This window comes from Hemitrygon akajei, chromosome 4 (genome assembly GCF_048418815.1).
Source record: "Hemitrygon akajei chromosome 4, sHemAka1.3, whole genome shotgun sequence".
Taxonomy (NCBI): Eukaryota; Metazoa; Chordata; class Chondrichthyes; order Myliobatiformes; family Dasyatidae; genus Hemitrygon; species Hemitrygon akajei.
The window spans coordinates 142,582,374-142,598,105 of NC_133127.1; the positions used below are offsets into that span (position 1 = coordinate 142,582,374).

The following is a 15,732-nucleotide window of genomic DNA, read 5'->3' on the forward strand; positions in this document are numbered from 1 at the left end:
CTCTGCTGCCGATTCGGTGAGGAGAGGTTTCCTTTAACCAATGTCTGGGTTAAATTTTACATTTAATGTCCTCTTGAGTATGCAAGTCCCACACCTTTCTACACAGATGCAACAGAACAAACTCTGCACTCCGGTTAATGTCATTGTGCACACACAGCACCCTATGGATGTATGTGTGTTATTTGTTCTGAGGACCCAGAACAACTCCATTGCCTTCAAGGAAAATAAATATAAGAGTCAGTGTTCAACCCTGCTACTACAATTCAGCATGTTGGTGTTACAAATTGGGATGAATTCCCACAAATATATCTGTAATTATTGATCAGATTTAATTTTGAGTTTCAAAGACTGTGAATAGATTAAACTAAATTATGTATAACATTTCCTCCCCTCCATGTATACTATAGGGTGTTTAAATTTCTCCCAGTGTTTCTTTTCCCCTGTTGACCTGGTGATGTTTCTATGGGTACTGCTCCAAAAACTTTCAAATACTGTTAAAGAGCAGGTGAGCTAAAAAGATCGAGGAAGTGACAGGGTAATACCAAGCTGTAGTTTGACATACTACGGTAAGTATTAAAGAGGAAGGGAAGTTGTTGGGGAAAGGAAATAATTAGATGATCAAAGAAACTGAATAAAGAACTGAGTTAATAAAAGTAACCGTATAACATGTCTTGATCTCAGCACAGCTTGTCTTTTGGCAAGAGTCCAGCTGCTTGACACACTGCATTCATAATGCTGAATGGAGAGAAGCACTGAAGCCAAGTTCTTCTCCATGATCATTGATGTTAGAGTTGGGGTGGAAAATGAGCCAAAAGATCACTGTGTCCCCTTTAGAGCAGGAGGAGAATAGAAATGAGGATTCACAGAAGTATCGATTGACATTTTGACAAAGGTTGTGAAACAGCAACTGCTGGAACCACAGAAAGACATCGGTTAACACTTCACCCAATAAAGCAACGTTCAGCAGTACTCTGTTTCCAAAGCATCTTATGAACAAAGATCATATAGCTTCAAAATACTTCAGAATAACTAAGATGCTAAGTGCCAAAGTATCGGCAGAGCTACATAGAACACAAAGGAACAATATCTCAGGGCACAGCTCTGCAGTTGTCCCCTCTAGAAGGGTACAACACTGGAGGGTATAGCTCTGTCACTAATGACACCAGGTGTAGTACTGTCACTGAATGTGTGTGTGTATATATATATATACATCTATACACACACACACACACATTACTGAAGGGTATAAGTGTGTCACTTCATAATACACACACACACACACACACACACACACACACACACACACACACACACACACACACACACACACATATATACATACACACACATTACTGAAGGGTATAAGTGTGTCACTTCATGACACTGCCCATCATATTGGAAGGTAGAGCTCTGTTACCATATGACACTGGAATACAGTACTGTCACTAAATAACACTGAGTTACATCTCTGTCACTGTATAACGCCATGATGCACTGAGAGAAAGATTTGTGTGATTTAATCAAGATGTAGCACCAGGGCAGCAGAAGTGTTAAAATGCTAGCCCAAATAACATCTGTATATTTGATGCTGAAGTCTAGGGGCAACAATAGACCATAGGTATGTAGCAAGGATATATCCACAGATTCCTCTTCAGATGCTCCCAAGAGATCTTCACTCAGCTATTAAATTGAAGAGTGCCGATACCAGCAACAATGAGAAACATTAAAAATGTTGAGGCTTCAGAAATCCAACACCACCCCATCCTTACCCATTACAGTCATACCACCAGAACCCACAAACCTCTCCACTTCCCTGCTTCTGTGCATACCTCTTCAACCGAGTTTGTGATCTACCTTAATGTCTCTCCTTTGGACTCAGTGGCTGAAGAGAGAGGCACCAGGCCAATTTCACTGGCAATTAGCAACTTAAATACTGGAATAAATTGTAATTCTTAGTTTTTGTTTAATTTGCTTACTTTGGTTTTAAATATCAGAGAATGTCGAGAGATATGTGGGAACTATTAATACTCCAGCTCTTGTAGCAAGCAAACCTGGGAGTCGGATATTCTCAGCAGCCGTTTGGTACTAGAGTTTCTTCATCTTTAGGCCAAGACTTGGCCTTCATTCCACCCACACCCTTGGAGTCCAGCAGGCGTCAGGCCTACCGGATTGTCCCCCCTCACGCCCACCTGGTAAACATGGGTTTGGAGCAACCACCAATGATGACTGTGGATGGGTACTTTCAGCCAGCAAGACGTGACCATCGAAGATGTCATTTGGTGCAAAATTTTACTGGAGGTGAATGGACATAATGAACATTCATTTTGGTTGAAGTAGAACTATATGAATAAAGAATTGGAATGTAGGAGAGGGAAAATTAGATTTCATTGTGAATCTGAAGATGAGGCTGGGCAAGACCACGATTCAGGAGATCTCATGAGTGGTAAAATGTAGGAGTAGGCTGCAGAGGACTGAGGTTGAGAACACTCTGCTTTAGTGCTGAATTATATACCTTTAAAGTTTCTTCAAAGTAAGTTATGATATCAGTAGAGAAACACAAAACTTATTTATTTATTGAGAACCACTCTGCCCTGCATCCCCCAATTTAATCCTGCTCAATCACAGGGCAATTTACAATGACCAATTAACCTAGCAACTGGTAGGTCTTTGGATTGTGGGAGGAAACAGGGGCACCTGGAGGAAACCTTGTGGTCACGGAGAGAACGTACAAACTCCTTACAGGCAGTGATGGGAATTGAGCCCACTACGCTACGGTGTCACTGCTGCACAACACTGACCTTTCAGATTAGAATAAGTTTGAATTAAATGTAAGATTTCTAATCATGCATAAAAATGTACCGAATGGATCCAAACTACTCGAATTCATAGACATTGATCCTTCTGACCTATTCACCGAACTGTAACAGGCTGCTAGATGCATTGTAGAACACCTGAACAGAGATATGAACTCAAACTGCCTGTCACATCCAAAGTATGGCTTTTAATTTTATAAGTCTCTTCAAATTGACTTCTTCAACAATTCAGGGTGCATTAAGCATAATTGAAATTAAGAGTGCATATATTGTGTGGGAAGAAGACTCAATACTTCACATTCAGGCTGAAAATCATAAGAAAACTGTGAAGGGACTCAGGAGGAGCAAGGCTCTGGGGGAAGTTGATGGAAGTGGAGAGAGTTAGATCACTGGACGGAGAATCAAAAAGGGCTTGCCCAGAATTGCTATGAACAATGGAACCATGGAAGAGAGATGAAGGCAATATCAGAGAAGTGAAGGAGGAATTTGGGAGATCCAGGACTGGTGGGGAAAAGCCATGGAAGTCTGTGGAACCGGTAATTTATAGCATGTGAAATGGAAGGAGTCTGGTAACTATGTGGTTGCAATTCGTAAGCTGAAATAGAAAAGCATTGCAAAAAAAAAAAACAGGTCTTAAATAGTTGGTTGATTTTGGAATTTTAAGTGAGTTTGCAGATACATGAAATCAGATTGATGACCAGGCTTATGATCTAGAAATCGCTGTATAAATTAAGTAGCCACTAAACTGAGTTGTGCAGTGGCTGATGAATATTATGTGGAGGGGCATCAGTGATACATTGTGAGTGTGTGGTGGAGAGAGGCGGGGGGAGAGTGATAGAAATATCAGAAAAATGGGATGATGGGGTAGTTACATCAGGACATGAGGGGGTTGTGGCAATCAGTAATGGGAGTTGGAATTAAAATGAGCTGGAATGAGAGGCAGGCTCCATTGTTGAGGGGCATCAAGGCCACCCCCAGATATGAGAGTGTAGAGTAAGTAGCAAAGTTTAAGGGTACCTGATGGCTTTAGACTTGCACAGGCAGGCCCCCTTAAAGATTCTGTTCTACACAAGTGGCTAATGCTGTCTGTAGCTGAATAAGAAATGAATAGCATCTGAGTGTTCACTGTGCGCAGGTTCTGTTGTCTGTAGGCCAAATGACGTCATACAATCAGAGGAGTCTGAGAGTGGTGCATAATAGCGAGAAGCCATCCTACTTTTAAGTTGTGTATAATGCAAAAACTATGCACTAATCAGCAGAGTTTCCAGGCTTGCACCTCCAATAGCAAAATCCTTAACGCATAGGAGCATGCAATAAATAGCTGGCAGACTCGGGCCAGCCTCATTCGGGTCGATGGGGGAATGATTTTCACACGTGTTTGACATGGAAGCTTTTGTGGGAGTGAGTGGTTGAGCTCGCCTGGATGCCGCAAAGCTGCCACATGTAATTTCAGGAATTGTTCAAGGAGCACACCTTATCTGCTTGATCTGCCATATGGCGGGAACTCTTCGAACGACAGTTCGTGATGGGAACTACTGCTACAAATGGTCGTGCAGATTCCATGCTTTGTGGCTGGACTGGACACTGGAGTGAACCTCAATGCCTGATTGGGTACTATGTCAGCAGAAGTGGGAACCCAGCCAAAAATCAAAGTGGTTGGGGCCCCGTGGGCCGAGAAAATAGAGGCTTTATCTGCAAAATTCAGTAGAATCTAGACCATATGCAATAAGGAGAAGAATCCATCATTTCTTTCCATGAACATCCTTTTAAGTAACTCTCAAGTTCTTACTGTTTTACCCAGTCTAGCGTTATAGTCATGATATTAAACAGGAGATGAACGCTAATTGACATTACGACTGCTAGCTGTTCAGCTTCTGTATGTAGAGAATGCCGAGGACACAATTTAATTCTCTGCCACACAAGCTCAAACGTATTGATAACCTTAGTGCGCATGGGCTGAAGGGCCTGTATTGTGCTGTAATGTTCTATGTTATGCACCTCATGTATATATGAAGTGTATAAAACATACCCAACATCAATGACTTTTTCTACACTAAATCTGCTGAGCTCAGATTATTAAATAATTAATTCTCTTTGCATTTAAATCTCCACCTGCTGCATTATTTATATTCTACAATTCCAACTCCTAGAATATTTAAAGGAATTTCAAACCATTCAAATGTTGAATTATCACGAGCAAACTTTGCCAGTACTGGTTAAAATAAAACAATTGACATTTGATGCATTACTTGAAGCAAAGTCACTTTTCTTAATGACCACCTATTTGAACAGCAGTTAATGGAACATTTTTATTTCAATTCACAAAAGCAGAGCATGAATATAACCTGTCAAAGTTACTGCAGTCTTCATTAGAAGGCAGAAGTATATTAAAAAGGAATCTTGTCTGCTATTATTTTTGGTTTTTGAAAATAAACCAACATCAAAATTCAGTTATTTTGCAAATCATAGTTGACAGCACAAAATTACAAAGCAACAGGCAGAGTTAAATATTAGGCTTCAATGTAATTACAAGATTGCTTTTACTCTGGGTCACACATTAGGATGAAAAAGTGAAATTGTATTTATTTTTATTAATGTTCTGGATAGATAGTGGTAGGTAGTTAATGTCTGAGAGCTCTCTTTTAAAAAGGCACTTTTTGCAACTAAAATGGCATTCTAGGTGCTCCGTACTGTGAATCAAAATCAATAACCTGAGATAGCAAGCCTTAGGATTGTCCACGATTTAGTGGAGATAAATGTGAGTGAAATAAAGTATAATTTAATTTCTTTGTTAACAACAGCATTAGAATATCACTGTTAACTGAACTAGCTTTTTGTGACAATTTGGCTCAACTTTTTGAAAATCTAAATTGCAAGTTTTTTAACAAAATAAAATGAATTTGAAATGATTTTAATAGTAACTCAGATTCTAAAAGAATTACACTGAGCTGGGTAATAAGCACTGCATTTGGTTTTAGAGTCCACATATTTACGATTTTGCTTTCTCCAACTTCCTCTAATTTCATCCCTAAATTTGGATTTTTTGTGCAGTTTCCTCCTGCTGATTTTGTTGCAATATTTTTCCCTCATTTAACAAGGAAGTACAATTTTCTTAATATCTTCACAGGAAAAACAGACAATTTAATCCCAGAAGACAGCTACATAGATACAGGAGAAATTGATATTGGGCGCCGTGTTACTCAGAAGATACCACCAGGTCTATTCTGGCGCACTCAAGTGTTCATAGATCATCCAATGTATCTGAAGTTCAACGTGTCTCTGGGAAAGGATGCACTGGTTGGAATTTATGGTCGACGTGGTCTTCCTCCATCTCACACCCAGGTAAGCACTTTGTACAATGGTCTTGGAGGGTTTAGTCTAGCAGGGGAGTAGCTACGTCATATACCCAGACCGGCGGAGCGGTCCTCTTCTAGGGGGCCATCCTCTGCGACCGAGCGCTGAGCTTCGGGAGGGACGCACATGGAGCTGTGAGGGAAGGGGGACACCCGCCTAGCCAGCCAGATCAGCCGAATCAACCCTAGCGATCAATGGGGTGACAGATGTCGCAGCCAGATCGCCCTCACACCCAGCACTTTGTACAATGAATGGACTTCTGACACCAGAAGAACTGCAACCATTTCAAAACATGTCGGAAGGGCACTTAGGAAGAGGCATTAAATGGTGGTCATACTAGTGAAATCAACAATGAATTAAGAAGGATAGCATGTTATTTAATATTGTTTAAGTAAATTATTTTAGTAGATTTGAAGGCAACTGATCCTTGTACTTTTCCATAAGATATAGGAGCAGAAGTAGGCCATTTGGCCCATCGGCTCATCCTTATGGAAATCAATAAGAAAACTGTGGTAATAATTTCAAAAGCACTTCCAGTGTCCAGACAAATTAACATACTAACATTTAACAACAAGGAAAGGTCACAAAATCATTTTCTGTTTCATTCATCTACTTTTACATGCTTTGTTTCTCAGAATATCCTGCTTTCACCAGAACTTCAGCCCATTTACTTGTCCTGTTTTCTCCAATGGTCTTACCCGCAAAATTATTCCATCTAAAAGTCAACTTGAAAACCCTAAAAAATGTAAAACTTCATTATGTTTCTTTGGTTAAAATTCCCTTAAATAATTAATTGTGTTTCTTTAAGTTAACACCTAAAGGAGATTTTCAAGAAATTAACTCCAATTTAATTTTTCACCTTTGTCACCCTGACCTATCACCCCCAAGGTTCTGTAAAAATTCCCACTCTCCCCTCCTCAGCTGGATCCACCTATCACTTGCCAGCTCTGACACCACCCTTCCTTCCAGCTTTTTTATACTGGCTTTCACCCCTCTATCTTTCATTCCAGATGAAGGGTCTCAACCCAAAATATCATTTATCCGTTTTCTTTCATTGATGCTAGCTTACTCACTCAGTTCCTCCGGCAATTTGTGTGTTGCTGCAGATTCTCGCATCTGCTGTCTCTTGTGTCTCCACTTTAATTTTGTTTCATACATGCAGAACACGGTTTGTTTTTAAACCTCACACATCTTCTACACCTGGGACATTTTTCTATTTACCAAGCAGTAAAATTTCTTTGAACTGAAACTCTTATAATTGGCTTTGCTAGTTAAATAAAACAAGAAATTGTAGTGAGGGTGATAAAATTCCTCTGTGGGTCAGGAGAACAAAGTCATAAATCTCATATTAAGGACCAGTTTGTCACATCCGGATATACAGGAAGAAGCTTCCTCATGTCAGACAAGTTTAAAGCATGCACAAGCAATTATGGCTCAACAGTTGAACTCCATCACACTGTTTGAAAGTCAGTATCAGAATCAGAACGTTATCTGGGCTAAACATCTAAAAAGGAGAAGCAAGCTTATGATACAAGCTTATTCTAAATCACAAATTAGTGACGTAGATTTACATGGATTTCACTCACTAGCAAAATATATTTAGAGTGCCTATAAAAATTCAAATTGTGAATTTCAAAACTGTCTCTTTTTATGCTATTAGCATTTGGAGACTATAATTTAAGAACCCAGGAGTTTTGGCTTGATTGCACTATTTTCTGACCCAATTCAACTGAACTTGGTATTCTATATGCCAAGACTCTGACATTTTTTTAAAGTAGCTTACATTCAATTCAAATCAAGCTTCAAGAGTTTTTTGGTTTTTAAGTCAAATCAATCTAACTGCAAGCCCCAGTCATGGACGAGACTATACATGTAGAGAGTATCCACTAATGGTGTCCATTTACCGCCCTAGTGAAGGGTTTCAAATTAAGCTAATTCTTTTGGATGCCACAAAGCCAATATATTTCTTAAGAATATTGGAGTTTCCGCAACAAAACCCACGAACTGAGCATGACATTCCAGTCTCCGAGTACTCAATCCTTTTACAAATATCTGGCTCTATCCCATATTTTCAAGGGCTTATCTAAATACCTCTTAAAGGTTGTTAGTTGCCTGCCCTCTCATAATTGTGTACACGTCAGCCAGATCCTCCCTCAGCCTTCCCCATTCCAAACCCAACAGATCTAATAGTAAAATTCCCAATTCCAGAAACCATCCTGGTGATTCTCCTCTGCACTTCCTCAGGCACAATCATATTTTTCCTTTACTGTAAGGATCAGAACTATGCAGAGTACACCCACTAATGTTGTATGTAGTTGTACTATTACCTCTTTACACTTGTATTCTATGCCCAGCTAATAAAGGTAAGTATCTAATGCCTTCTGACTTCATCAACCTGTTTTTCTGGCTTCATGGATCTTTGGACGAATACACCAAACAAAGAGCAGTAGATGACAGAAACAGGCCTTTCTGCATACACTGATTGTGTGGAGCATGATGCCATATTGAACTACCACTCTCTGTTAAAAAACAACTACTTCTGACATTCCTTCTAAACTTTCTTCCGCTCACCTTAAACAGATACCCCTCTGTTCTCTGCATATTCATGTGCTTATTTAAAGACTCTGTGTTCCTCAGTACTCTTAAGAGTCATCCTATGCACTGTGAATATCCTATAGACTTTGTATGCATTGTATCCTATCCTAGACTTTGTATCCTATAGTTCTCTTATGCACTGTGTATATCCCATAGTCTTACTATGTACTGTGTATATCCTATAACCCTCATATGCATTGTGTATATCCTATAGCCTTCCCATGAGCTGCATATATCCTATAGCCCTCCTATGCACTACATATATCCTATAGTCTTCCTGTGCACTGTGTATATCCTATGGTCTTCCTATGCACTGTGTATAGCCTTACTATTCTCACATTACTCATGGTGTTTCTCCACCTATTGTGCCAACTAGTCAATATTATTCTGTAGCTGAAGGCCACCCTCTTCACTATCAACATCATCAGTCTCCATGCCATGGATAAAACTTACTGATCGTACCTCTTACGTGTGAATGCAAATTGGTTAATACAGATTTTGAATGCCAGGAGCCAATTGTGTGTAGGTCTGCAGCCTTCTGGGATCCAGAAACAAGGACTGAATTAACTGGAGATTTTGTGGGTATATTGGAAAGCCCTAACCTGTGCAGATCCCCAGAATTTCCTTTATTAAACGGTAAGGCTGACAAAACTCTGAGTTTTACCAGCTTAAAAATTTGGTCTCAACTTCGAATGTTTTTAAATGTCACTGACTCTCAGAACCCTATAAAGCCTACTAAGAAATAAAATGCAAAACATCTGAAGCACTATATTTTAAAAAACAAAACTGAATTGAAATATTTAAAAATACGTTAACATAATAAGTAAACTTTGAACAGGACTCTATAAAAATAAAACAATTTTTTTGCCTTTCTTTGCTGGAGCCTTTCAATCCCTTTGAAATGAATAAGGTCACAGATCTCGTAACAGGTCTAAACTAAAATGGGATTGTAATTTTCCCATGGCAAATTCTAGGGAAATTCAGCAATACTCCACGGAGAGTATCGTGATGGTAGGCAGTAAAATATGAATCACCAACTATTGATAAATTTGGGGCTACAGTATTTAACTAAGTAAGTACAAATACAGAGGATCGTTGCTAGTGAAAGATACATATAATGTAATTACAAGCATATTTTATGGTGAAACAATTTTCAGCTGTAGTAATCAACTTAAAGTCATCTCTTTTTCATGAAAAATTTTAATTATTAATTTGGTCACCTGATTAAACTGATTTTGGTGTTTTGCAAAAGAGTTTGAGTCCCAACCCCATGAAAATATATTTTTGAAAACAAGCGTAATCTTGGATATATTTTAAACTAGAATCAGCAATTTCCTCAAATCAGGAACCTCTTTTCAACACTGTGCCTTAAATCATTCAATTTCAATTCAGAATGTGAGGTTTAAAAATGTAGTGAAACTGCATTTTAAGGGAAAATAGAATTATGTAGGTTCTGTACTACACTGGTCCGGAACAGTGTTTACAGTGACCTGAAAAGAATCATTGCCTAGTTTAAGAATTCAAGCTGGATCATTAAAATAAAAGTAATAGGATAGATTGAATAGAATAAAGCACCATATGCAAGGGAATAGGCTGATTTAGAACATTAACCATTGTCTTGAACCAACCACTTGAGCAATGCCACCTTTTTGTAGTGTTTGTACAAACGTTGGTGTTGTAGGGTAGCAAACAGCTGAATATTGGTGTATACTGTGGTGATTGTGCAGCAATTAAATCAGAATGTTTGCCATTCTTGTCTGCTAGTTTGGATTTGTGGAGTTATTGGATGGTAGAAGATTGATAGCACAGGAAATGAGGAGTCTGGAGGGATACCAGCAACACCAACAGAGGGTCCTGGTCCCCCTGACAAATCGTGAGACTGGATTCATCAGATATCTGGATTCTGGAATCTGGCATTTAGCCTTCTACAATGACGGGAAGCAGATAGAGCAGATCTCCTTTATAACCACTGCCATAGGTAAGTTCTTACTGAAATATGATGGCAATGAGATAAACATATTTAAAAGTTACAAAAGTTATTGATTGTGGTTATTACTTGCTTTTTTTAAACACAATGTACATGATTCATCATTCAAAGAAAAGTCTTTGGAATCAACTCTGCCATTACAGGACTTAGAGAGCCTCATAAATTGGACAAGGGCAAAGTGCCTATTTTAAACTATATTAATTTTTAAAATATAGCCATTCTATTTTATGTTTATTTTATAATAATCTCCTTTGACCATTATTTGTAAAAGTTTTAAGTTTGAACTGAATATGGAAACACTCCCACTGTTAGCTTAACATGAAAGTGTATTCTTAATTTTTTTTAAAAAAAGTCTGCATTAATTTATCTATTTTAAAACTTTGTATTAATCTCAAAATATTATTTGAAGATCTATACCTTATTATAACCTTCCCAAACAGCTTTTAGATGGGATACTGAATCAAGTTTCTGCATACTTCTTTTGGTGAATGTGTACGATACCATGGCATCATTTCAAAAGAGGAGTGGCCATTTCATCCACGATTTAGCCAATATTTAGCATCCATGCTACATCATTAAATCTTATAGTCTGTGGTTATTTTGACATTGCTGCTTTTGTCAGAACTTTCTATGCATAAATTGCTTTCCTACATTAGCACAGTAACTACACTTAATGAAGGCATTAATTTGAAAACTTTGGGAAAATCTAATAAGGATGTGAAAGGTTACATTTTTAAACAGCAATTTTAATTTTGTGTTCAGCTCACCTAAAATTTAAACCATATCGTGGAAGTGCATTTCCATTCCTGCATTGCCACAGGATCTTAATGCTGTAATCCCCTCTCAACAGCACTATAGAAGCACCTTCAATGTCATGCCTACATTGTTGATGAACATGGCTCACCACCTCTTGAGTTAAAATTCTCCTTTCTGTATGCAAATTTAAGATTCAGATTTGTTTGGATTCTGACTCTGATGTGAAATTCTCTCCTTGTTAAAGGACCTTTTTATCCATCTGAGACTAATGTAATTTTGGGAAAGATATAGTTGTCCCATTACCTTAAAACAATAATTCTCTCTGTTAGAACTTGTGCACAATACCTTGTTCTGTGAATTACCTTTGAGACCTACCTGAATGCAAGATGATTTACACTCCCTGTGTTCATTTATTGTCTTGTAGACAAATCCCTAGACCAATGTTTAGAGCTTTTCTAATCACACTTCCAGCAAACTTCTTTGAAGATTAGTTCCCTAGAGAATGGTAGTTCTGATGGCATTACACAATAAGTATACTCTCTCCACAGCTGGTGGTCTCTCAGCAGTTTGCTCTGAAACTATTGGTGCTGTAATAGAGCATAAGAAATGTTTAGTTTCAAAAAATAATTGATTACCTGTAGATTCTACAGTATTCATCTTCTAACTCGTCAACTAATTTTCTAGAGTGGGACTCTGGGAAATAACTGGCCTACTTTCAGTCTCTAAACTGAGTTAGTTCCCTGTTGGAATAATAGGCTTCTCTTGTGCTCCTCTGAGCAAAACTTCAACAACTGTGTGGGGACTGTTACATTAACATTTCTTTCCATACACTGACGTAGTATACGCCAAAGGAAGTGATAAGCAAGTAGGAAAGCATTGAAGACTGGCAACTCTAATCTGAAAAAGCAAACTTAAAATTTCAGTCAGATTTCTGGGAGCTTAACAAATCTTAGTATTTTATTGGCCTGAATTTTATCCTTAAAAGTAAAGGTGAGGCAACTTTCATTGATTGCTGTTAAGGCTTAAATCCCACCATTCACACAGGTACAGTTAAACATGGCAATAAAGAATAACTCCCCTTCTCCTCCAATTGTTTCTCTACTTTAGTACCCTTGCCAAGAGACATGTTTTTGAAGCAAATTGAAGCTATTGCACTTGCCAATCGAATTCACATTAAACTCACCAAGAGCTATTTTTGGTCTAAGTGGATATTTAACAGTCATTGTCTTAGCATTCTGCCTGGCATGGAAATTAATTATTACAGGTTTGAGTAAAAATCTTTCCTAACTTAATTTCAGTCAGATTTTTTTTCTGTACTTAGTTTTCCCCCTCTAGCTGTCTTATTCCTTTAAATCCCAAGTTTACTATTTATTTGGTATGTTATTTTGCAATTATTTAGCTATTAAAATCAATGATGAACCAGACCGTAAAGGATCCATTCAGAATTCAGCAGTCCATTAGGTTGAAGAGATATGCTTGTGATTGATCTTCTCACTCAGGTATTGAATTCTCTGTTGAGACTATGTGCCTCCCTGTTTGTCAGTAATCATCACAACTTACAAAGCATATGGACAAACTGTGAGGGAAGTGCAGAAGTATTGAATGACTGGCACTCTTTATTGAAAGCCACAGATTGGGATCGAGTTAATATTAAATTCTGGAGTTTTTCTTGCAGGTGTGTTTCAATAGCTCTTGTAGTCAATCTCCAAATAACCTGTTGTCCCACTGTGACCCCCTCAACCTGAAACCAGAGTTTTACAGCTCTGCTGAGTTATTGGATAAAAAATGACGTGCTTCCCCACAGCAGTGCACGTGCACTGGTCAGTCATAAGTAGACATAACCGGTATTACCGAAACAGACAGAAGTCTCAAGTGATCCACCTCTGCAGGAGGGCATCGCATCGGCAAAACGCAAAGTGAAAAACATAAACTTTTTAAAGAAGGGGAACGTATGTTTTAAAGTATTGCTCCTTAAGTTTGTATAGATTAAGAAAATCTAATGTCAACCTATGATTTCACTTCCTCTCAGAACCTGCAGATGAATGTCCAGCTAATTGTTACGGGAATGGAGAGTGTATTTCAGGAACATGCCATTGCTTTCTCGGTTACATTGGACCCGATTGTGCACGAGGTAATAGCTTCCTTTTATTGTGGGAGTGGTCAGTCTTCATTAACTTTGTAGTCTTCATAGAAGAATAAATAATCTACTGATTCTACCCTGAATATGTGTAAATGTAGAAAATGGTAACAATTTATAATCAGCAAAAGATTTGGTGCTGGACAGATAACACATAGGATTACCATAGAACATAGAACATTACAGCACAGTACAGGCCCTTCAGCCCTCCATGTTGTGCTGACCCATATAATCCTTTAAAAAAAAGTACGAAACCCACACTACTCCATAACCCTCTATTTTTCTTTCATCCACGTGCCTATCCAAGAGGCTCTTAAATACCCCTAATGTTTTAGCCTCCACCACCATCCCTGGCAAGTCATTCCAGGCACTCACAACCCTCTGTGTAAAAAACTTACCCCTGATGTCTTCCTTAAACTTCCCTCCCTTAATTTTGTACATATGCCCTCTGGTGTTTGCTGTTGGTGCCCTGGGAAACAGGTACTGACTATCCACCCTATCTATGCCTCTCATAATCTTGTAGACCTCTATCAAGTCCCCTCTCATTCTTCTACACTCCAAAGAGAAAAGTCCCAGCTCTGCTAACCTTGCCTCATATGACTTGTTCTCCAAACCAGGCAACATCCTGGTAAATCTCCTCTGCACCCTCTCCATAGCTTCCACATCCTTCCTATAAGAGGTGACCAGAATTGAGCACCATACTCTAAGTGCAGTCTCACCAGAGATTTGTAGAGTTGCAACATGACCTCTCTAATCTTGAACTCAATCCCCCGTTAATGAAGCCTAGCATCCCATAGGCCTTCTTAACTACCCTATCAACCTGCGCAGCGACCTTGAAGGATGTATGGATTTGAACCCCAAGGTCCCTTTGTTCATCCACACTCTTAAGTAACTGACCATTAATCCTGTACTCAGTCTTCCGGTTTGTCCTCCCAAAATGCATCACCTCACACTTATCCGGATTGAACTCCATCTGCCATTTTTCTGCCCAACTCTGCAGCCTGTCTATATCCTCTTGTAACCTTCGACAACCTGCAGCTCCATCCACAACTCCTCCAATCTTCGTGTCATCCACTTTGAAATTGGATTTCTAGGTGCAGTGCACATGGCTAACCCCTGTAAGGCTGATAGCAGGAATGTGGTCTAAACCTGTCAGATGCAGTTGCTTATTATTGTGTGATGTGGATTCCGGTGGGAAAACAAAGTATGATTGGCCTAGGGAGGGACATTGAGGACTGGCTGCCCCATGCCTCCAAATATAGTTCATAACCAGATGGAAAAACAAGAGGCCACAACAAACAATTTGCTTGAGAAACCTTTAACCTACTCTTAAGATCAATCTTAACACTTCATTCCTTTCTTCATTCCTCCACATGCCCATTTAAGAGTCTCTTAAATATATCCCCAATACATCTGCCTCTACCTCTACCCCGGCAGCTCGTTCTGTGCACCTACTACTTTGTGTAAAAAAAACCCTACCTCTGACATCCCCCCGCCATACTTTTTTCCATTCACCTTAAAATCACTGTACCTTGTATTAGCCATTTCTGCCCTTGAAAAAACTCTCTGGCTGTCCACTGTATCTATTTCTCTTATCATCTTGTATACCGCTATCAAGTCACCACTTCAAAAGAGAAAAGCATGAGCTTGCTCAACCTATACTCATAAGCTACACTCTCGAATTGAGCCGTCATCCTGGTCACTCTTCTCTGTACTCTTTCTAAAGCTTCTGCATTCTTCCTATAATGAGGCAATCTGAACTAAACACAATATTCCAAGTGTGATCCAAGCAGTTTTATAGTGCTGCAACATTACCAGCTGCTCACAAACTCAGTCCCTTGACTAATGAAAGCCCATGCACCATACACTTTATCAACCACCCTACCAACTTGCAGAGCAATCTTGAGAGATTAGTGGACATGTACCCCAAGATTCCTTTGTTCCTCCCCACTGACTTCCAGTTCAACCTTTCAAAGTGAATTACTCCACTGTTTTCTAGATTGAACTCCATCTGCCCAGGTCTACATTCTATCAATGACCCGTTGTAACCTATACCAACCTTCTACACTATCCACAACTCCACAAACCTT

The 15,732-nt window shown here is 39.0% G+C and overlaps 1 protein-coding gene across 3 annotated transcripts in view; it reads left to right on the forward strand.

Moving 5' to 3' along the window:
- Positions 1 to 15,732, forward strand: part of tenm4 (teneurin transmembrane protein 4) — a 2,228,071-nt gene that overhangs the window by 1,898,112 nt on the left and 314,227 nt on the right. For all 3 annotated transcript variants that reach the window (XM_073043455.1, XM_073043454.1, XM_073043453.1), the window contains 3 exons: positions 5,941 to 6,155; positions 10,527 to 10,740; positions 13,535 to 13,636. In XM_073043455.1, the coding sequence (XP_072899556.1) occupies positions 5,941 to 6,155; positions 10,527 to 10,740; positions 13,535 to 13,636 (531 nt within the window). The remainder of the gene's footprint in view (positions 1 to 5,940; positions 6,156 to 10,526; positions 10,741 to 13,534; positions 13,637 to 15,732) is intronic.